The 24,533-nt window shown below is 39.2% G+C and overlaps 1 protein-coding gene across 6 annotated transcripts in view; it reads right to left on the bottom strand.

The window, feature by feature from the left end:
• Nucleotides 1-24,533, bottom strand: part of LOC135106779 (lysocardiolipin acyltransferase 1-like) — a 40,630-nt gene that overhangs the window by 4,446 nt on the left and 11,651 nt on the right. For 2 of the 6 annotated variants that reach the window (XM_064016079.1, XM_064016080.1), the window contains exons 2-7: nt 21,756-21,844; nt 5,400-5,607; nt 4,856-4,982; nt 4,521-4,725; nt 1,262-1,374; nt 684-834 (exon numbers count right to left, since the gene is read on the bottom strand). In XM_064016079.1, coding sequence (XP_063872149.1) covers nt 684-834; nt 1,262-1,374; nt 4,521-4,725; nt 4,856-4,982; nt 5,400-5,548 — 745 coding nt within the window. In that variant the 5' untranslated portion in view covers nt 5,549-5,607; nt 21,756-21,844. Of the gene's footprint in view, nt 1-683; nt 835-1,261; nt 1,375-4,520; nt 4,726-4,855; nt 4,983-5,399; nt 5,608-10,106; nt 10,210-17,827; nt 17,869-21,755; nt 21,845-24,533 lie in introns of those variants that run through there. The other 4 variants (XM_064016082.1, XM_064016078.1, XM_064016083.1 and 1 more) reach the window with 3 other exon arrangements.

The raw sequence follows: 24,533 nt of genomic DNA, 5'->3' as shown, positions 1-24,533 counted from the left end.
ACCTCTCTCTCTCTCTCTCTCTCTCTCTCTCTCTCTCTCTCTCTCTCTCTCTCTCTCTCTCTCTCTCTCTCTCTTTGTTAATTTCTACGCCGCTGACCAAGTACATTTACTGTAGCTTGTTTTCGTAATCATCTCATGATCACTGGCGCTACAAAATTCTTTCATGAGAAAGTGTTCTGTTTGCAATACTAAAATAGCTAATTTACATTGAATGATTTTCTCTTTTTTTTTATTATAAATAATTACCAAATGACTTTGAGCTTCTGGCACATCGCATAGTAAGTACAGTTTGTATATTACATTGAAATATATTTTATCAATTCATAATCTGTAAAATTTCGGGTGCTGAACGAACACCTGCTTCATCTGAGGTCAGGTGTTTCTCCCCTGAGTCACATCACACACCTGTCTTCGTTTATTCAGTACCATTAACTTCACAGTCTTGGAAAAGTTGCACTTCTGTTATGTGCACTTCATGAATGAGATACAGCAACACATCTGCAAGACCGTTAACAAATTGAAGCTCAGCATGCCAATTATATTACATCAGTTCCTTTAAGCAGTAAAATTTTCGCAATCCGGAACTATACTCGAACACAAAGGTCGGACTCAGATAGATGTGCTGCGTCGATTAAAAAGGTGTGTGTGTGTGTGTGTGTGTGTGTGTTATCAGAGTGACTCACTGTTTCGAAGCTTATCGACGAGGAAGGTGAAGCCTGTGGTGCGTGGCTGAAGGAGATGGGTGAGCGGGCGAAGTCCCATCTTGCATGCAAATTCCTCGCTCTTCTTTTGCGTGTGCGGAGTAAGATTGGTTCCCTCGGGGAACAGAAGTACCTGTGGTTGGCTACGCTTAAAACAAGTGTTGTGAATTGCATAAAGGGAAACTCTTACACCTACCACACTCACTCACATTTCATTAATGAACATTTGGTGTTATGTCATTATGGTTTGCAAGAATTAATCCCATTGTCAGACTCCTGCTTGTGGAAATTAAAATTAACTCATGTGTGTGTGTGTTTGTGTGTGTGTGTGTGTGTGTGTGTGTGTGTGTGTTGTGGAGCCTACTATCTGATTATCTAATCAATTAAAAGAATGAGTGAGTGAGTGACTGACTGACTGATTTATTGGCTCCCTGATGGGATGGCCGAGTAACTGATGACTGTGTGGCTGACTAACTTCTTGTTTCCCTGAAGTGTTTATATTCTTAACAGACGACGCTATGACTGGCTTGACTGATTGACTGATTGACAGACTATAGCACCTGGAAAGTGTGATTGATGTCCCTGAAGTAGCCGAGGACGTTGTTCATGAGTCGTTGGTCCTCCTCCCAGCGGCGGTGGATGTATAGGAAGCAACACATCTGCATGATCCAACCTTCAGGGAGGGGGTAAGGTGAAGAATGGACACCTTTGGCATCTGCTACACCAGCCTCGTAACCATTTAACTATTCATTGTTATAAACTAATAAAACGAGACCGGAGAGTGAACATACAGGACTCCTTTACGAATAGTAATGCCACATACTGTTAGTTATTAACAGTAAGGTCCAGGTCAAGTGAGGTTTCGATTTAACATCCGAGGGCAATGACATAGTCGCAGCTACAGTACAACGTAAGCGCAAAAGCTGTAGGAAGGAAGAAAGCAAGAGTGTTCTGTTAATTAAAATGATCGTCCCCACACAAGTGTAACCAAACCAAACAGAATTTTCAAAAATAGTAAAAAAAAAAAAAAAAAACATACATTAATACTACAGGGAACGCATAACTACGCAACAACAAATTATCTTCCTCAGGCACTAGTTTCAACTTTACTAAGCAAATTTTCTCCTTTTGTTTCTATAAACTGGAAAGAGTGGTTTTATTTGGCATTTTACGACGTTTTTTTTTGTGAAATGCTAGCAGAAAATGTATATTCAGTTACATAGTAACATCTAATAATAAATGTAACCGTCTATTTCCTCTCCAAGTTGTCTGATTTAACTTATTCCTAAACATTTAGATTTACATTCATAGGTAACTAATAGATTATATTTTATTATGGGTTTTGAGGTGCAAATATTGGGACATGTGACGAATACAGAAAATTGATCGATTGCTAAAACGGTAATTTTCTCAGTAAGCAGTGTCCTTGATATTTTTATGTTTGCTTCTTGTGTGCCTGTATAGTGTTAGCAGTATATGAAAAGTATAAAAATTAAAAAGTTTATTATGTTACTAAGATTTTTTGTTTAATATATAGCTTATTTATATCCATTAACTCTGTTACCTACGTATACAATGAGAGAGGTGAGGTCGAGGCGAGTAGATGAGGGAGTGGAGAGGATGGTAGGGGACGAGATGAGAGGATTAGGTGAAGTAAATGTAGATGAATTGTATAAATATTTCGTAGATAAAGTTCATACAGGTCAGTTAGCAAATATCCCGTATAGAACAATAAGATCACAAAAAAATGACCCTAAATGGATGACTGCTAGGTTAAAGCTTTATATAGGGCGTAAAAGAAGTATATATAAGAGATTAAGGGCAGGTGAAGAAGTTTTAAGGACATAATATAATGAATTAGTTAGAACAGTCAGGAAGTTAACGAGGAAAGCTAAGGCCAATTATGAATTAAAGGTAGCCAGCCAGGCGAAGACGGACCCCAAGGGATTTTATCAGGTATACAGGACGAAGAATAAGGATACTGTAGGTCCATTAAAGGCAGCAGATGGGAAGCTGGTTAGTTCTGGGGAGGAGATAAGTAAACTTCTGAATGATTATTTTTTAACTGTCTTCACCCAGGAAAACATGCAGGATATGCCAGATAGTGAACAGGTGTTTAGAGCAGATGAGAATGAGAAGCTGACAGATATTTCCATAACTAGGGAGATAGTGGAACAGGAGATAGATAGGCTAAAAAAGTTCAAGTCACCAGGACCTGATGAAATATATCCCAGAGTACTTAAGGAATGTAAAGAGATTATTAGTGAGCCGTTAGTTTCTGTCTTTAGGAAATCACTGGAGTCGGGTGAGGTACCAGTAATGTGGAGGCAGGCTAATGTAGTACTCATCTTTAAGAAAGGAGATAAAACCTTAGCGTATAATTATAGACCTGTCAGCTTAACTTCACTTGTAGGTAAAATGTTAGAGTCAATAATAGCGAGGAACATTAGGGAACATTTAGACAAACATAACTTGATAAATCAGTCACAGCATGGCTTCACGAAGGGGAAGTCTTGCCTGACAAACTCGTTAAGTTTTTACAGTAAGGTGTACGAGGCAGTAGATAATAGTGATAGTTATGATATCTTATATCTGGACTTTAGTAAAGCATTTGACAAGGTACCCAATCAAAGGCTCCTGAGAAAGGTTAGGGCACACGGGATAGATGGGAAGGTGTTAGGCTGGATAGGGTCATGGCTTGGTAACAGGCGACAGAGAGTGGTAATAAACGGCTAGAAATCCGAGTGGAGTCATGTAATTAGTGGGGTGCCACAGGGATCAGTATTAGGGCCATTGTTATTTCTAATGTATATCAATGACTTGGATAGTGGAATTAGTAGTGATGTTAGTAAATTTGCGGATGACACAAAGATAGGTAGATTAATTAGGTCAGAATCGGATGCCATCGCCTTGCAGGCAGACTTAGATAGAATGAATGAATGGACGGATAGATGGCAAATGCAATTTAATATCAATAAATGCAAAGTGCTTAGCGTAGGTAGAGGAAACCCACACAATAGGTACACATTAAACAACCAAACTCTGGTAGGTACAGGGTACGAGAAAGATTTAGGAGTTATAGTTAGCTCTGAACTCCGTCTAAGGAAACAATGCATAGAAGCCAGAAACAAGGCAAATAGGGTACTAGGATTAATTTTTAGGAGTGTTAAAAGTAGAAGGCCGGAAGTAATATTAAAGTTATACTTGGCGCTGGTCAGACCTCATCTAGACTACGCTGTGCAGTTCTGGTCCCCACATTACAGGAAATATATAGGTCTATTAGAATCAGTATAGAAGAGAATGACTAAAAGGATACAGGGGATGAGGAGTATTCCTTACGAGGCGAGGTTGAAGCTGTTAAATTTACATTCTCTAGAGAGACGCAGGTTAAGAGGGGACCTGATAGAAGTCTTTAAGTGGTATAAGGGTTATAACAAGGGAGATGTAAGCAGAATTCTCAGGATCAGCAACCAGGGTAGAACAAGAAATAACGGGTTCAAGCTTAAAAAAATTTAGGTTTAGGAAGGAGATAGGAAAAAATTGGTTCTCAAATAGAGCGGTAGATGAGTGGAACGGACTCAGTAATCATGTAGTTAGTGCAAGGACACTAGAGAGCTTTAAGAGAAGATTAGGCAAGTTTATGGATGGGGATAACAGATGGAAATAGGTAGGTGTGTTTCATACAGGCACTGCCACGTGTAAGCTTGGTCGCTTCTTGCAGCTTCCCTTATTTCTTATGTTCTTATGTTCTTATGTTCTTTTACATGCACGGTATCATTTTAAGAATTTTCAAAATTATACAAAAGAAAAGGGACTTACCTAGTCCAGGAAACTTCCTTATGCCGGATTTCAGGACAATTTTGCAGTTGTGGGTCGGCGGGCAGGAAGCGTGAGCCAAGGCACCCCAGAAGTAATTCCAGTCCAAACGATTTCTGTGATTGAGAACGATGACAGAACGTTCCTTGGGGCGGATCACGTCCCCGGAAAGGAAAAACTTCACTCCATACAGCACCTCCATCAGAGCCTGTTTCAGAAGTATGAATATGAATATGTTATGAAATTAATTAACATGAAAAAGACAATATCATTGAATTTAGTCATATAATGATTGAGTAAATTGAAAATTCTTGGAATTACAGCTTCCAAATGCTTACGACAGCGTAACATTCCCACATGGTAAAGATGACTTCCGTGGCTCTTCGATAGAGAGGGCGAGATATGAAGAGGATGGGTAAAATTGGGCAGTAGAGGGAGAAGAAACCCATCAGGATGGAGCCGTACCTGAGGGCCAGGTGATATGTAAGATGCATCGCGTAACGTTGTTTACAGTTTGATTATATTCAATAGCTAACCATTTTGTGACACCAATATGTGTAGCACTGTATTCCGTATGTTTGTTTTAGAAAGGCTCCGTTTGCTTTCACTGCATATGCCGTGCAATGATCAATGGCTATGCCAGTCTGTATCAATCTCACATGAGCAAATATTAATGTATTAATGTAAATGACTAGTATGTGACAGACTTAGAAGATGAGATGCTTGATATCAAAGTTTAATTAAACACACACACACACACACACACACACACACACACACACACACACACACACACACACACACACACACACACACACACACACACACACAAAAATAATTACGTTAACACAATCATACAAAAGAATGATCGTCCTCACTCACCAGAGGAAGACGTAGATTATACCCTTCAGCCAGCCCTGCCACCCAACTGGATACTCATGAACCCCCTTAGCATCGACTTGGAGTGAGGAAGGTCGCTTCGGAGGTGGTGGCTCAGTCCCCGCCTCGGTAACCTCGCCTGCCTCAGACATAATTCACGCCCCAGCTGTGGGTCCGCGAAGATGACCAATGAGGTGACGGTGTACCGACCCTGGGAGCAGATAGAATATTTTTTTCATACTGTCCTTGGATAGATAAAAACAAATCATGAGAACAAACAGCTCAGCTTACTCCAGCATCGTCAAATAATTCAACACATGTATGGAACCTTAACAAGAGGCAGTTAACCAGTCATTTATTTAGCGAGTCATTTTGTTTAGAAGCTTGCAAAGTCATGCCTGTTTGCATGTTCCAAAATAAGACAAAATATAATTTCACGCACGATCCTAACCCAAACCGATTTTGAATTCCCGCTCATCGCATGAATATCGTTTTGCATTGTTCTCCAGATTAACAATATTGCCAACACACACACACACACACACACACACACCATGAGGCCCTGAGGTCACTAGGTGTTCATCTCCCGCAGCACCCTTGTCAACAAAGATCTGCTACCAACACCAGCACCTCGTCCACGGCGCTGTGTGCGGCTTAGAAATTCAAACCAATCGGAGCACGCACTAAGAGCCTTAGGAAAAAAAAAAATTCCTTTCTTGTGAATATCATGAATGCCATGTAAGTCATCATTAGGTTGATCTTCATATTCTTACGGTCAAACCAACTGTCTTGCTTGCACACCAAGTTGTTTTTCATACACATATGTATATTTTTTTAACTACACAGTTGCTGCTATCAACAAACCACAGATTATTATTATTATTATTATTATTATTATCATTATTATTATTATTATTATTATTATTATTATTACTACTACTACCACTATTAATATCATTATCTATATTCCTAACACACACATACATACACACACCGCGTAGTGTAGTGGTTAGCACGCTCAGCTCGAGCGAGAAGGACCGGATTCGAGTCCCTGGCGAGACGAGGCAAATGGGTGAGCCTCTTAATGTGTAGTCCCTGTTCACCTAGCAGCAAGTAGGTACAGGATGTAATCCGAGAGGCTGTGACCTCGATGTCCCGGTGTGTGGCGTGTGAATGGTCTCGGTCCTACCCAAAGATTGGTCAGTATGAGCTCTGAGCTCTTTCCGTAGGGAGAACGACTGGCTGGGTGACCAGCAGACGACCGTAGGTGAATGACACACACACACACACACACACACACACACACTATTTCTTTTTTTCTCTTCTGGAGGACATGCATTTAGTAAATGCATTCAGCAAAGCAGCACTTTTCTCAGTTTTGTATATCTTTCATAACACCTTGTCAAGAACTAACTAGACCTATTGTGTTATTAGCCTCTTCTACCATAGGTGTTCCCAACTCCGATGCACGTACCGTATTACAATGGATCGTTAGAGATAATACGCTTTCACAGGTATGTGTAGTACGAGGTCACGAAGCGAAGCCAATATCATAGGTTTTTTCTCTTTTTCTGGTAACCTTTGCGTCACGAGAGCGTGCTTTGCGTCACGGGGCTTCGTTATTATGCTCGCATACTCTTGGGTGGTGCAACACCTTACTCGTATACCTGACCGTCTTGGAGATACGCCCATCATTCTTGACATTTTCCTAACCTCTAATTATTCTGCTTATGATGTTACCCTCTTTTCTCCGTTGGGCTCCTCCGATCACAATCTCATATCTGTATCTTGTCCTATCGCTCCAATCCCTCTTCAGGATCCCCTAAGCAGAAGTGCCTCTGGCATTTTGCCTTTGCTAGTTGGGAAGACCTGAGGAGGTATTTTGCTGATTTTCTTTGGAATGATTACTGCTTCCGTGTCAGAGACCCGCCTCTGTGTGCCGAACGCATAACAGAGGTGATAGTGTCTGGCATGGAAGCGTACATTCCTCACTCTTTTTCTCGACCTAAACCTTGGTTTAACACAGCCTGTTCTCGTGCTATACATTATAGAGAGGTAGAATACTAAAGGTACTTGACCCTTCCATCATCAGAATCTCGTGCGCTGTATATATCTGCCCGGAACGATGCCAAGTCTGTTCTCCAGCTAGCCAAAAACTCCTTCATTAATAGAAAGTGTCAAAATCTTTCAAGATCTAACTCCCCTCGTGACTTCTGGCACCTAGCCAAAAAACATCTCCAATAACTTTGCTTCTTCTTTCCCTCCTTTATTTCAACCAGATGGCACCACTGCCATCTTATCTATCTCTACAGCTGAACTCTTCCCTCGAACCTTTGCTAAAAACGCTACCTTGGATGATTCAGGGCTTGTTCCTTCCCTTCCTCCGCCCTCTGACTACTTCATGTTACCTATTAAAATTCTTCGCACTGATGTTTTCCATGCCCTCGCTGGCCTAAATAATCGGAAGTCTTACAGACTTGATGGTGTCCCTTCTATTGTTTTCCGAAACTGCGCCTCCGTGCTTTCACCTTGCCCAGTCAAACTCTTTCAAGTCTGTTTGTCAACATCTACCTTTCCTTCTTACTGGAAGTTTGCCTACATTCAGCCTGATCCTAAAAAAGATGACCGTTCCAATCTCTCAAACTACCGTCCTATTGCTTTAATTTCCTGCCTATCTAAAGTTTTTGAATCTATCCTCAACAGGAAGATTCTTAAACATCTATCACTTCACAAACTTCTATCTGATCGCCAGTATGGATCCCGTCAGGGCCGCTTTACTGGTGATCTGGCTTTCCTTACTGAGTCTTGGTCATCCTCTTTTAGAGATTTTCGTTAAACTTTTGCTGTTACCTTAGACATATCAAAAGCTTTTGATAGAGTCTGACACAAAGCTTTGATTTCCAAACTACCTTCATACGGCTCCTATTCTTCTCTCTGTAACTTCATTTCAAGTTTCCCTTCTGAACGTCTTATTGCTGCTGTGGTAGACGGTCACTGTTCTCCTAAATTTATCAACAGTGGTGTTCCTCAGGGTTCTGTCCTGTCACCCACTTCCTATTATTCATCAATGATCTTCTAAACCAAACTTCTTTTCCTATCCACTCCTACGCTGATGATACCATCTGCACTTTTCCACGTCTTTTCATAAACGTCCAACCCTTCAGAAAGTAAAAAGTTCATGATTGGGGCAGAGTAAACTTAGTATTGTTCAATGCCTCAAAAACTCAGTTCCTTCATCTATCAACTTGACAAAATCTTCCAGACAACTATCCCTTCTTCAATGACACTCAACTTTCTCTCTCTTCTACACTGAACATCATCGGTCTGTCCTTTACTTATAATCTAAACTAGAAACTTCACATCTCATCTCTAGCTAAAACAGCTTCTATGAAGTTAGGTGTTCTGAGACGTCTCCGCCAGTTTTTTCTCACCCTTCCATCTGTTAACTCTGTACAGGAGCCTTATCTGTCCTTGTATGGAGTACGCTTCACATGTCTGGGGCGCGGGGAGGGCTCACTCATACCGCTCTTCTATTCTAGGCATGATGGAACTAAAATCTTTTTGTTTTATCACCTCCTCTCCTCTAACTGTCTTCAGCCATATTGTTGCATCTCTTACTATCTTCTACCGCTATTTTCATACTAACTGCTCTTCTGATCTTGCTAAGTGCATGCCTCCCCACCTCCCGCGGCTTCACTGCACAAGACTTTCTTCTTTCTCTCACCCCTATTCTGTCCACCTCTCTAATGCAGGAGTTAACCAGTATTCTCAATCATTCATCTATTTCTCTGGTAAACTCTGGAACTCCCTGCCTGCTTCTGTATTTCCACTTCCCTATGACTTGAACTCTTTCAAGAGGGAGATTTCAAGACATTTACCCTTCACTTTCTGACTACCGCTTTGGACCCTATTCGGGCGGGGACCGGCATCTCAGTGGGCCTTTTTTTTTTTTTTCTTCTTATTGGATTTTTGTTGCCCTTAGCTGCTATCCCTCTTATATATATATATATATATATATATATATATATATATATATATATATATATATATATATATATATATATATATATATATATATATATATATATAAAGTTCCACAGGCTAACCTGGTGTAGAGGCCGCGACCCTGCCCCCTCCTCCTAGTCGGCGGGGAGATGATTGGTGCACTAGTAATGTTCATGCCACTTCCCAATATATTCATATCCAAGGTATTTTCACTCATTATGTCAATTAGTCCTGTCCTAAGCCGAGTCTTGGAAATATCAATGGGAAATTAATAATGACATCAAAGTAAAACCTAGAGAAGCAGCTGTGGAAACAAACAACATATTATTTACCTAAATGCACCAATGTATATTGCTGCTAGTACGCGCCACAGAAAACGACACTCATATGGGTGCGATTAAGTAAGTAATTTGTTATAAGCACATTAGGAAATAAGGGAAGCTGCAAAAAGTTGTTAGACCTGCACATGGCAGTCCCTGTATGAAGTTATTTGTTCCAGGTTTTTTTAAGGTTTAATATTATGACAGTACCATTGATTTTCTATTGCTGTTTTCGAGAATCCGCTTAGGGAAAGGCTAATTAATAATATGACTGAAAAAAATCTTAAATAAAGCTGCAAATCAGCAATCGTTAAGGTTCAGAAATCTTCCACACTACTTAAAAAGCATGTCGATAGAATTCACTGACATTTATTGTTTCGCTTACCTTCAGCAAGAGAATAATCCAGTCGCTAAACTACAGTGGTCACTGCAGGACAAGCTGGCCTAGAAGACACGCCCTCTGGTTTCCCTCTCAGCAGAAGACCTGGCTGGTTGTCATTTCCCCAAAAAAATTATATGAAGTATATTTTCAATCTCCTTACCAATTACATAGTCTTAGCCTTTATTGATTTTCATGAATATCAATTGAAAAGCAATAATGACATCAACGTATTAATTATTCAGAAAATAAATGTTATTTATAAAAAAAAAAAAATCATCTATATGACTGTCGACACGCGCTGTCTCCAGTGGCAAAGGCTGGGTCAAGGATAGCTGGTGATTGAAAAGATCGTAAAGAAAATATTTTGGGAAATGGCAAGAAGTGCACTAATCAGTTGTTCCACCGAAAGAGGATAGAGGCGGGGGCGCGGCTTCTAGATCCCCTTAGCCTGCGAAGACTCATAATTGGAAAGCTTGCCCATAAAGGATGATGTTACTCACTCCAGAAACACCTGTCATGATGTGGATGGCAGGAACACCTCTTTGATATTTGATTAGTGGGGTGTAACAAAGGCATGCCCTCACACCAGCGTGTTATTATTATTATTATTATTATTATTATTATTATTATTATTATTATTATTATTACTGTTATTATTACTATTATCATTATTAGTATTACTGTTATTATTGTGATCAACATTTTCCATAAGGTCACCAGCAGAAGTACACAAAACGAAAATAAAAATGACAGCAGAGACAGTTCCTTGTCCCTGCCACAGATGAACCACTCTTGCCACACAGGAAGAGAAAATAAATAAAATAAATAAATAAATAAATAAATATAAGAATATAATACGTCTGAAGCTCTCCAGAGAGTTCTATTATATTCTAGAATACACGGTGCCGCACAGTTCAGCAGTGCATGCGGCCAGTCAATCTCTGCCGCACGGGAATCAGGTCGCACGGCCAGACATGCGAATGGACTGATAAGACTTCATTCATCTATAAACAGTACGGACTTGCTGCACATGTGAAACGAGTCTAATAAGAGATGACCAAAATTCTAGCTCCTGCAGTAAGAACAGGCAAGTAGGAGGTAAGAGGATGGCGCAAGGTGGTAGAAGGGAAGAGTTGGGAGGTGGGAGATGGGAATTACGAGTAGGTCTGAATTTGGAGGCAGGAGTTAAAATAAAGGAGGCTGGAGCTTGAAAGAGGAAAATGGCAGTTAAGAAGTCTAACGCTTTTTTTTTTTTTTTTTCCTTACTACAAACTTTTTATCTGTTTTATCACACAAGTAATTGTTTTCTCAAAAGTAGAATTTTTTACATAAGGATTTTTATGAAATGAGATGATGTTATAGGGCTGTCTTGTTCTTTACGACAGAATATTAAGGTTTATAAATCAATAAAATCTAATTAGGCCATCTACATGATGCCCGTGCGGCACAGATTTACCCGCCGCATGCACCACTAAACCGTCCCTGCCATGCATTCTAGAATATAGCAGGTCTCTGGAACTCTTCAGGCTGACTGTCTCACTCACTCACTCCTTCTGTCATGCGGCGGCATTAATGGCAAAGGCAAGGAACCGTTGTCCCTCCTGTGTTCTGTGCACTGCTGCAGGTGAACCGTGAAACAAAAACAAATAAATAAAATATAATAATAATGATAATAATAATAATAATAATAATAATAATAATAATAATAATAATAATAATAATAATAATAATAACAATAATAAATACTGATAATAACAATAATAATAACAATAATAATAATAATAATAATAATAATAATAATAATAATAATGATAATAATAATAATAATATTCAGTTTATTTGTTGGCATCCTTATCACGCGAAAATCCCCCATGTTCCATATTTACTTATATACCAACATACATACTACATCTCCAGTATACATACATTAGCCCCAAGAAAGTATCTTACTCAGTGATGATCAGGCAGGCCATCGCGTGCATTTTTTCATATTTTGTTTATTTATTCATCTTTTTATTCATTTTTTTTTTTTTTACTGCTTTGTCACGTGTTCAACATGAGCACATCCACAATTGAGGAAAACGCTTAATTTTTCATTTACAAGTAATAATAATCCATCTCTTCAGTACGAGTGGGTAGAAACAAATACAAAACTTATCCACACGCAGATATTCCACAGTATTTGATGTATGCTAAGAATGTTAACAGTAGGTAAACGTTCGCTTTTTTTTTTACGTTAAAAAATAAATCAATAAATCTCCAATTTAAAATGCCATTTCGTCATTGGATATAGGAGATGAATAATTATCATTATTAGGATAAGAATGAACTATTTTTTTTTTTTTATCTATTTCTTTATTGCGTGTGTGTGCGAACCAGAAAATACTTGTTAAATTCATCTATGCTTCCTCTTGACCAAGTAATTTTCAGTAGATATGGACCATATTAATATTTACATGAAAGCTCTCAGTCAGCCAGTGTCAGCCCGACTCACTCTTGACTAAGGCGCGGTCGATGTCACTGACCCTGGAGCAGGTAATCCGATGCCACTCTTCTCTTGCGGTTAGCGTGGAGAGGTGTGCGTCATGTGGCCACTTCAAGGACTTCTTTTTAGTCTGTGCCAACTGGATTCAATTCAAGGACGGGTAAGAGAGCTTAGATTATAAAGAGAACCTTTTCCTTTCCACTCTCAGTTTGCAAGTAACAATAATCCCTATGAATTTCTAAATAAGTGCTATAATTTTCTACGTGAGGTTTCAAAGGAGCGGGTTATTTGCTATTATGGTCTCTGCGAGTACTTTGACAACACATTAAGTGTAAGAAACAGACTAGCATTCATCACCATGGATGGGTCTACTGGCCACCTGCTGACACCCAGGTGTACTAATTGACTAGAACACTTGAGAGGTGCAGCTGTCCATCAACAATAGTTCATACTACGCTCTCTACTAGCCAGCGAAAGTCAAATATTGCTATCAAACATCGGGTTTTTAAAGGGAGACGATGACAAAAATTATAATTCTTTGGCTAGAATGATTGAATAAAAAAAAAAAAATCAACCACTGTGGCATCCACATTTTTACTTGCGTTCTTTAATGGAGAAAGTGACCTCTAAAACATTTTTTTTTCTTTCCTTCCTGAAATCCCGTTTTCAGTGGCTTCACTTTTGTTTTCAGCTTGACAGGGTTTCCCTGCAACTTCACGGAGTCTGTTTTCGGTCTTATAGCTTCCAGTACTATAATGTGCTTCCGTACTTTCCATTCGGTCCGTTTAGGATTCAGATTTCATATCAGATTTCTCTCATACTTCAATGTATAGGTTTCTGAATTGTTCTGCTCTTCCTGAGTTGAGTATGTTTTACCATTATTTTTTTTTTCCCCACTTAAAGTCTCACTGGGTTCGTCGCCACGTTTTCCTTGTTAAATTTTCACTTTTCTCTCGATCTACATCAGATTTCTTTGGGTGTTTTCAGTGCTACTTCATTTTTTTTTTTTTCATTATTCCAATAACATCCAAACCTCAGTTTCGCATCTACCACTTAAAAAGAAGGAATAAAACTACTGGATAATACACTAGAAAATTTAAATAGTTCTCGCAAAGAAAATTACTTACGAAAGTTGCAGCGACACTTGAAAACCATAGGTTTTTTTGACAGTTATAAATAACTGAGCCTGTTTTATAGCAGGTTTATAAGATTACCAACACGAAGCCCTTCCTGACAACGAAGGAGGATTGGCTTGTACTCGTAGGCTTCCGCACTGATGACTTCAAAGGATTCCCAGTTACTGTACATTTTATTTATTTATTTACTTTTTTTTTTTATTTCCCTCGATGCAATATGTACAATGCTAGAGTTTGTTAGAGTTTGTGGAGAGAGAGAGAGAGAGAGAGAGAGAGAGAGAGAGAGAGAGAGAGAGAGAGAGAGAGAGAGAGAGAGAGATACATACATACATACATACATACAGACAGACAGACAGACAGACAGACTGACTGACTGACTGACTGACTGACTGACTGAGACAGACAGACTGACTGAGACAGACAGACTGACTGACTAAGACAGACAGACAGGACAGAATGAATGAGATGAATGAATGCCTTGCAGACATGCACACAGGAATAAAGACAATCAAGCAGACAGATGAACAGACAGACTGACAGACAGACGGACACACGCATACTGAGCAAGGGGAGCAGGACGGGCTAAGCAAGAGCAGGGCTTCGGTAATGACCACATTCAGCCTCACACAGGAACGTATCATTACATCTCAAAATTACTTCCGAGTCTTTGATAAAGCGTAAGGCTGGAGAGGGAAAATACACGGAGGAAGTAAAGCAGGGGTCATAAAGACGGCAGCAGCTGCACCTAAAAAGCCTTCCACGCGCTGGTGCAGGCAACGATTCATTAGGGTTACACCGCCGGCGGCATTTTATCGAATTCGGTGAAGCGGCTTTCAAGTTATTCCCGGGTGACTTTACTAAACTTTTCTTTCGTAGGAGCTACAACGATCATATAAACCATGTTTTCGTAAAGCTCCACACAAGCAATTTTAGTGCTGTTGATTTACAATAAAACGTAATACAATAGAAATACACAGTGGAATCAACTAATGATTGGCTCATAACGCACGCACAAAAAAAAAAAATACTAGATTTTCGTCACTGAAAACGGACGAAATATTGTGATGTAAACTTGCAAAAAGATGCGTAAAATATACATATACAAGCACATGTACTAGTTTGTCTATAACGCTGTATAATGCCAATGCTGTATTGACTGGTAGGACAAGAGACATTTAGAAATTTAAGACATAATACATTTTTCTCTGTAATTTGTCTTAAAAAAAATATATTCATTGAGGGCTGAAAAGCAGCAATTACACTGGAACTATTCAGCGTTGCAAAAAAATTTTTCACGGAACTACAGGTAATCGTGTCATTAATCATCTCATAGGAAATCGGAAAAGTAATACAATCCCTTACGAACAGTGTTAGTGGATGTTATTATTGCTTTACGCGTAGTAAAGATGTGGGGCTTGGAAGGTGAGGCTGAAGGTGTTAAGGAGGCATTTATGGCCAACGCATGGCAATGGTAGAGGAAAGTGAAAATGTTGTCGAGCGCAAAAAGGTACTTAATTAACACGATAATAGGAGTTTCCCCCAATCCTGTTCCCAATTCCCGGATTTTTTTCACAATTGAAAGCGGAAAAGTATAGGATAACATAGAAAATGCACTACCTGCACCATATGCATGGACGATATCATTGTCTGGGTTATACATCAGTAGACCTGCCATCATACGAACAAAGCGCACATAATACACACACGGACCACAAACAGTACTCTCCATCTCCTGACACTCATGTATTTCACATTCCTGCCCAGAATCATGCCAAGACTGTTCTCTAACTAACCAAAACTCCTTCATCAGTAGAAAAGGTCGAAACTTTCTAGATCTAACTCCCTCTCGTGACTTCTGACACCTCGACAAAAATATCACCAACAACGTTTCTTCTTCATCTTTCGCTCCTTTCTCTTAATCTGATAGCACCTCTATCATCTCGTCAAACTCTAAAGCCTAACTTTTCATTCAGACCTTTGTTAAATTCTCAGCTCCGGACGACTCAAGATTTGTTTCTCCCTCTCCTCCACCCTCCAACTATTTCATACCTCCCAATAAGATTCTTCCGTAAGATATTTCCATGTCCTCGCTGGCCTTAAGCCTTGCAAGTCTTATGGGCTTGATGTTGTCTCTCCTATTATTTTCTATAATTGTGCCTCCGTGCTTGCTTCTTGCTTAGTCAAACTCGTACTGTATCTGTCAACATTCCTGCTGGAAGTTTGCCTACGTTCAGCGTGTTCCTAAAAATTAGTATCATTATAACTTTTCATACTACTGTTCATTTGCTTTAATTTTTTGTCTTTCAAGAGTTTTTCAAGCTATCCTGGACAGGAAGATCTTTCATTTCACTACCTTATATCTGACCACCAGTATAGGTTCCGCTATGGCCAATCTACTGATTATCTGGCTTTCTTTATTAAGTCTTGGTCACCCTCTTTTAGGGATATTGGAGAAATTTTGTGTTGCCTTAAACATTTTAAAAACATTTAATAGTCAGGCACAAAACTTTAATTTCCAAAATACCCTCTTACGACTTCTATCTTTCTCTCTGTAACTTCATCTCATGCCTTGTTTCTGACCGTTATTTTGTTGTTGTGGTAAACGGTTATTGTTCTTGTCCTAAGTCTATAAATAGTGGAGTTCCTCACGATTCTGTCCTTTGACCCATTTACTTCCTATTACTCGTTCATGATATTCCAACCCAAACTTCTTGTTCTATCCACTTTTATGGAGATGATACCACCATGTATTTTTCCACGTCTATTCATAGACATCCAACCCTTCAGGAACTCCTGCAGGGAAGTCACAGAATGCCAGGCTTTAGATCTTTCTAAAATTTCTGACTGGGGCAGAGGAAACTCTATTGTACAATACCTTAAAACTCAATTCCTCTATACATGAATTCGACACAACCTTTTAGATAACTATCCCCTTTTGTTCATATATATATATATATATATATATATATATATATATATATATATATATATATATATATATATATATATATATATATATATATATATATATATATATATATATATATACTCAGTTTGTTCGCTCCTCAGGATGTGGTATAAATTGCTCCTGAATCTTGTAACAAGCGCGAGCACACACACACACACACACACAAACAGGAGGGCAGCCTTGAGCTGCCAGGAAGTCAGTCAGCTTCACTGCTTATGTCCTGTTCGTATTCACCGTTTAGTGAACGGCGACCATAGCATGAAAGAAGACGAATCCGGGATTCGAACCAGGAACCTCTTATGTGAGAGCCGGCCGTGTTTACCCCTACATCATTAGGCCAATAGAATTAATAGTAGTCACCACCACCACCAAACAACAACAGCAACAGCAACAACAACAACAGCAACAACAACAACATCAATAACAACAACAGAAGTATCGAGTTTGAATAGCAGAGGAAGAGGAGACAATACAAGACCAAATTTCTGAACACAGCGCTATTATTAATGAATTACAGAAAACTAACAATAAACAAAAAATAAATAAATAAAAGCAACTGAAAACCAAGTACAAAATATTATATTTTAAAGTCTAGAGGAAATTGTTATGGAAGGGCCAACTCTCTCTTGTTTGCATCGTCCATTCTTAAGTTGACATCGAAAAGGTTGTTCCAGTCATCACTTATTCACTTTTTGTCGCTGTTTATCAAGTATCTCCAAAATGCGCCTAATTTTCCACATTTACACAGACTTGCACAGTCTTCGGAGTGTCCTTTCTTGAACGTCAATGATGTGGTTTGTTACTGATTACTAGAGGCATTATATTTTTCCTTTCGTCCAGTAAACGTATTGTTATATTATTATTATTATTGTAATTATTATTATTATTATTATTATTATTATTATTATTATCACCGTCATCATCACCATCTTCACAATCATCATCACTATTTTCAGCAACAGCATTACTGTTACTACTGTTTCCATATTTCATAAAATCAACAAGTATATATATAAAAAAAATGCAGTTATTGTTTTAATTCATGTGAATAGTCAGCCAAATGTACAAATCCGAATTCCTGCAGCATTGTGGAATCAGACGTGGTATAGAGGAGGAAACGGAAGAATTAATTCACCGGTCGTGGAGGCGGCGGCAGCCTGCGAGCTTCAAACGCCTGCACTGTTGTGGCCATTTCAGGGCCAGCACTGATTCGTGCATGTCCAAACCAACAACTAACGACGCTTCGCCGAGTCGTACAACACAACACAACACTTTACCCATTTCAAGAAAGTGCTAAGTGTACACACACACGCACACACTATATATATATATATATATATATATATATATATATATATATATATATATATATATATATATATATATATATATATATATATATATATATATATATATATATATATATATATAAAACCAATTATTCTTTTCCCTACTTGCGGCAGAAGGTCTTATAAGAGTCACGCTGTGCTACGGAGAGGAAAGCGTGGCGTACTACTTGCGAACAAGCGAAGCAACATCAAGAACAAGATTCAAGGGGAACGTCCACCGAGAATATAGAGGGTCAGAGAGGTGAAACAAGCGTGGTGATACTAGCTAGCTGCTATGGTGACACCGTGAAGCCTTTGCCGCCTCTCAACAAGAAATTTAGAATTCCGGCGTTGTTCGTGCCCGAGATGAATATCCTCCATACACACTCAGGTCAGGTATTAACGAGTAAGAGCAGGAAAGGTCTAATGTTGTTGAAGATTGTTATATAGTTTCTTACTTGATGAGACACTGGTACTACTAAAGATTCTAGCTGTTTCTCTTTTTTATTTTATTTTCAGAGAAAAAATCACTAAGCTAATAAAAAAAATAACCAAACAAACATAGGAGTCATATTTAATAATTTGTAAAATACAAGTAAAACTTCTAAATGTGAACATCACTCTGTTGAACTAAGTAAGTATTATTATTATTACTTATTTATTTACTTTTTTTTCCCACTGACATGACACGCGTGACCATAAATGACCGGTGACAGCTGTTGTCACTACCTGGTATCAGGGAGCCGCCGCTCGCTCCTCCCAGGCAGAGGCGGGCGAGCGGGACTGGCCTATCAGCGATACTGGCTGAAAATGGCCTTTCACATTTAAATTTCAGCACCAAAGTGGGTGGACCTCAACTGCAAGAGGAGTTGCATTGGATTCAGTTGGTTGGTGATGAGGGAAGTACCATCACTGTTCAACATCTCAGACAAGCTTTCCATGAAAGCAAGGGTAGAGAGAACCAGATAAATGAAGCGCAAATCAAACAACGATATAAACCTGACATAATAATAGTACATTATTTAATATTGCAACTACCAAAAAGTAACTACAAAGTTTAACGAGAAAGCACAGGTTTGGGTTAAGGTGATTTGGTCATTATATGGTTGTGAGCAGTCAAATGCGCCGCAGATTCCTGTTTTGGTAAGTCAACAAAACTGCACTAGATGTTTATGATTATCTGTTCTGGCACCGTGGAAGCCGTCACCACCAGAGTAATTGATCCGCCGTCTCTTATTCCAGCACCTGCCCCTCCTTTTAATATCAAGGTAGCAAAGTTCTCCCTTATCCGCATGTTCATTTATATTAGTATCTGTTGTATTTTGCAAACAAAACAACACTAAAACGTACGCTGAAAACACTTGTGGGTAGAAATGAAAAGACTATGGAAGCACCTCATTAAGGTCACTGCCTCAGGTCGAGTATTTCGGTAGGTTATGTAAGAATGTGACGTCATTCTATGAGTAAAGTCCTGACATTCAGCGGTCCACTTGACCCGCAAGGCCCTCTTTGACGTCTCCCGTCCTCTCCAAAATTGAAACACTGTCGAGAAACGTAAGCTCCCCTGCTACTCCTTCACCCATCCCTAGAGTGCAAAGACCCCCTACCCCCACGCGCTCTCAACCTGGAAGGGAGCTATCAGACTGTTACAAGATACTCTAGGCCAAATTTTCTTTCCTTGCAGGTGCCTATGGTGACCCCGTTTGCTCGGCATCCCCTTGCAACCACTCACAGATGTAGAGGGGCAAGAAGAACGCCTTTAATAACAGGAAACTAGAGCGAGAATTTAAACCCTACGGCGATCGATTGACGGCTCTCCCACTTGTTCATTCTCTCCGTCCTCCACCGCCCCTACGACAGTTGGCTGTCCCCCTCGTCCCTGTCACTTCTCCCTTTTTGCTTGTTGCCGCTGTTCTCGTTGGCGGCGTGAGGGTGTGGGATGGCTAAGGATGCCGTGTTCATGTTAAGCATCGAGTTAAAGGTACACGCCCATGGGGAATCACGCTATCATTGAATTTTTCACCATAGTATTTTTTTTTTTTTTTTTTTTTTTTTTTGTCTTTGTAGTTTTGTATTATCTTTGTATGATCGACAGTTTGGCGTCAAGGCAGGGAAATTACTTAATTTTTTTTTTTTTTTTTAAGTCGCAGAAACTATCTCCGTCGCCTCGTGATGAAAGAGTTTTGCAAGTAACAACAGCAGCAGCAGCGGCGGCGGCGGCGGCGACGGCGGTGACAACATGCACTGCAGGCCGGCAACAAAGAACTCTGAAGTTTGAACAATTGAAAACGAACTAAAAATTTGACAGGAAGCTCTTGATTTCATACGTCACCGGATTTCAGTACATTGGCTCTTGAGAAGTTAAATATTACATAGTTATTTCGACTCCACATCACTAATCGAAAAAAAAAAAAGAGAAATAGAAGAAAAATGCATGAAGAAAATGCTATTTCGAAATATAGGAAAGTTGCGATGTGGCCAACAGTGTGAATAATTCGACGATGTCCTCTACATATGACGCAAACAATTGCTTTAATTATGTCTTTTTTTTTTTAAGGAGAAATCTTTCATTGTTTGTAATGGGATGAGGCAGTGGTTGTTAAGTATTGCCGCCTGATGAGCTCCCAGCCCAACGTGGCTAGAGTTCGCATCCTTTCTTGCACGAGCAGCTGACTCAACTTAACTGCCCGTCCAGACTTTCCGGAACGGGCGGCGCATCCCTGTGCGGAGAGACAACAAAGAACCACACACTAACAGTATCGGAATGGCAATAGAGACTTGCCGTCCGTCTCCCTCCCCAACGTTTAAATTAATTTTGTAAGCAACACGAACATGAACGTGAGCACACACACACACACACTACAAAGCAGGCGGTCAGGTCAAGATAAGTGTGAGTAAACTCCTGAACACGGTCTTTTCATACCTGTTCCGTTCACTCGCCTGTTTCCTGCTTGTCTCTTGTATTTGACACCTTATAGTCTCGGTTTGCTCTTATCAAACTTGTTCTATGTCGACATTTATTAATTTGTTCCCCTGGGTTGTCATTCTATTAGCCTGACACTTCTAGTATTTTTTTTTTTTTTTCATGAAGAACAAGGCTTACCCTCGCCAGTTTCTTCATCTCTATCAACGTATTACATCATCCTTGGTTAGTGATGACTGTTCATTTAGGGTTACACCACATTTTTTTTTTTTTTTCTCCATTCCAAACTAGATATTAAAAATTACAAGTAGTAGTAGTAGTAGTAGTAGTAGAAATAGTAGTAATAGTAATAATAGTAGTAGAAATAGTAGTAATAACAGTAGTAGAGATAGTGGTAATAAAAGGAGTAGAAATAATAGTAGTAGTAGTAATCATGATATTGGCAATAATAATAATAATTATTATTATTATTATTATTATTATTATCATCATCATCATCATCATCATTATCATCATCATCAACATTACGACAAGAGCTTTCCACGCAATGAGTAATGTTTTACGTATATTTTTTGCGAGCGTTATAATAGGAGATACTTAGGAGCCCCTCCCAGGGCGGGAAGAGAGACAGCACTGGTATTACAGCAGCCCGACACGTGCACAGATGCCGCCCCGCCCTAACACCCAGGGATGCTGCACGCCACACCCGGCACCGCCACAACATTACCAGAATGTAAGTAATGTATGAGCGTCCACGGGAAGTCTTCCCGCTCCGTCTGTTTGCCAGAACTACACGGCAACAGGTACTGTACCTAGTCAGGCACGCCGCCAATCCACCTCAGGATTGTAGTGGGACAGTGTCACATGCCGCATCTGGGACTCATCTGCACCGAGTCCTCCACTGTGAAAAAAAAAAACGGTCATTGCACGTCGTAACTAGCAAAGTATATTTACGCTTAGATTACGATTGTTTTTGTAATCTAATGTTAATTTAAAAGAAAAGAAAATATAGTAATAAAAGTAATCACAGTCTTTTAATAAATTTTTAATCAAAAATTTCTACCATTGGAATTACATAAAGAAGCCTAATGCCCCTAATGTCGAGTATTTCAACACTCGTCGTTGGAGAATGTAAGCTTGACTATTCCATCACAACTTAATTATGCTTCGTGATTTTCCTTGTCATCTATCCCTGCGTGTTTCCATTACCTTTATTTTACATAAACACCTTTCTTGAATGGATTTATTCTATTTTTGATTAATTGCTTTAAACAGAAGAGGCCTTTAATGCATAATTTTGTCCCGTTAATTCAAGTTTGAGCCTTGGTGCACTCAATAGATAAAGGATACACAACCGAAGGGAATACGTCCGCCCTACAATATACTGTGTGTATACAAATTAACCATTACTTGATCTCTGAAATGTCACACTGGTCTAAATTGAGATCAAAACATCGACGTTACTGGAGGCGATTGCTGAATGTTTACTAGAAGTATTAATAGCCTGAAAATTTTATAGTATCAACACAACAATGTCACTTATTTGTGCTCCTAAAAGAGAGCGTATTTTTGGTTTACAACAGAATAATAATTTTCTCCCAGACACGTCTTCCACAGACACGGCTTTCCTCCAACGCCTCTTCATCGTCTACCCGCTACATACCTTTCTTCGTCATCGACTTTTGTCCTCTCGTTCCCTCATTCCCCACCACATTCCTCCATTTCCCATTCAAGGAGGCGTAATGTTCAGCTTGAACGCCCTTGCCCAAGGATTTGGTGAGTTTGTGAATACACACTGGATTTCTTATGTTAAATGGAACTCAAGTGAAGCTGACTGAGGTATCATTAACTCATGTTCTGCCTGCTCGTAGGAAAACTAAAAAATATATCAATATTCTGCCTGCTCATAGGAAAAACTTAAAAATATATCAATAGACTGCAATCAGTTTTTGGGAAGAAAAATAACTTTGGACCAAAGAACAACACAAGATTGTCTGTGGGATTCAGATATCCAGGAGACTAGAATTCTTTTCAAGCTCCGGTAGATTCCCCTGGCATTATAAGTCTACGGGAACGTTGACTTACACTGCCTACACTTCAGTGAAGTGTAGGGAACTTTGTCATACTCTGTATCACTACATGAAGTAGGCGAAATATGCACTCCGAGTGCTTCCTGGTTAATTTTATTTTGCCCTAAGCCCTGGTACTGCCGAACAAGTGTCATTCAAGACAGGAAATCTATACGTGTGTTTGGCAGTCTCGAAGTACGTAATTCAAGTAGCAGTCAACACCTAAACGCTGTTGACAAGTAAAAAAAAAACAAGTAACAAAAACTCAAAAACTCATAAATATTAACTAATTATCGCGATCCTTCTCTATAATGCATATTATGTCTACATGTAACATTGTGAGTTCTCATTTCTTAATAAAGGTACAACAGAATAATGAGAACAGAAATTACAGACATGCGTTTGCTTTCAGCAGAGAAATATAAGCGTGATGAGCGACCAGTGACACTGATGCCGTCTGTCGCATATCTGTTCCAAGTGTTCATATTCCCGACATTCATAGGTCTTCTCTTCACGGGAAGGCATTTAATATAGAAATAACTAACGTTACATATGGGTTCGTGCACCCAGCAAGGTTTTTGCCCATAAAGATTTCTTCCAAATGAAACTTTACGCGAATCACGTCTTGAGAACTTTTAATGAAGAAATAGTTCGCGTAAATCTAAAAATAAATAAAATTGTGTAGAAATGTATTAATCTTGTGTTAAATCATTACCTATTTATTCTCCAGCATCAAAACGATGAGGCATCCTGCAGTTTTAAAATACCTGTAGAATATTAGGTTAAAACGGATTAAACAAACAACAGCTTGTTTCAAAATTCAGTATGTACCTACTTACGCAAGACAAGTCCACACCGTGAACTAAATGTTTCCTTGCGATATTAGTGACTCGACTCGACATCTCTGTTCTTACTGGTATCAAATTGATCAATCCCAATTATACTAAAAGAATTGAATAACGCCAACACATAAATAAATAGGAGACTCACAACAGTAAAAAAAAAAAAAAAAAAAAAAAAGAAAGAATCCATAGAGAACTACTTTGTAACGTCTTCCACCAGCAGACGTCCAACCCTTCAGGAAGTAAGCAGCTCACGCAAGGAAGCCACGCCTGACTTCTGATCTCTAAAATTTTTGATTGAGCCAGAGCAAACTTTGTAATTTCCAATGCCTCAAACACTCAATTCCTTCATCTATCAACTCGACACAACCTTCTTAATATGTCCCCTCTTCTTTAATGACACTGAACTGTCCCACTTTTCTACACTGAACATCCTCGGTCTGTCCTTTACTTATAATCTAAACTGGAAACTTCACATATCATCTCTAGCTAAAACAGCTTCCAAGGAATTAGGTGTAATCTAAACTGGAAACTTCACATATCTCTAGCTAAAACAGCTTCTAAGGAATTAGGTGTTCCGAGTCATCTCCGCCAGTTTTTCATCCCCCCCACCTGCTAACTCTGTACAGGGCCCTTATCCGTCCACGTATGGAGTATGTTTCACATGTATAGGGGGTGT

This window comes from Scylla paramamosain, chromosome 14 (assembly GCF_035594125.1).
Source record: "Scylla paramamosain isolate STU-SP2022 chromosome 14, ASM3559412v1, whole genome shotgun sequence".
Taxonomy (NCBI): Eukaryota; Metazoa; Arthropoda; class Malacostraca; order Decapoda; family Portunidae; genus Scylla; species Scylla paramamosain.
This window is presented reverse-complemented; position numbering and strand designations above follow the sequence as displayed.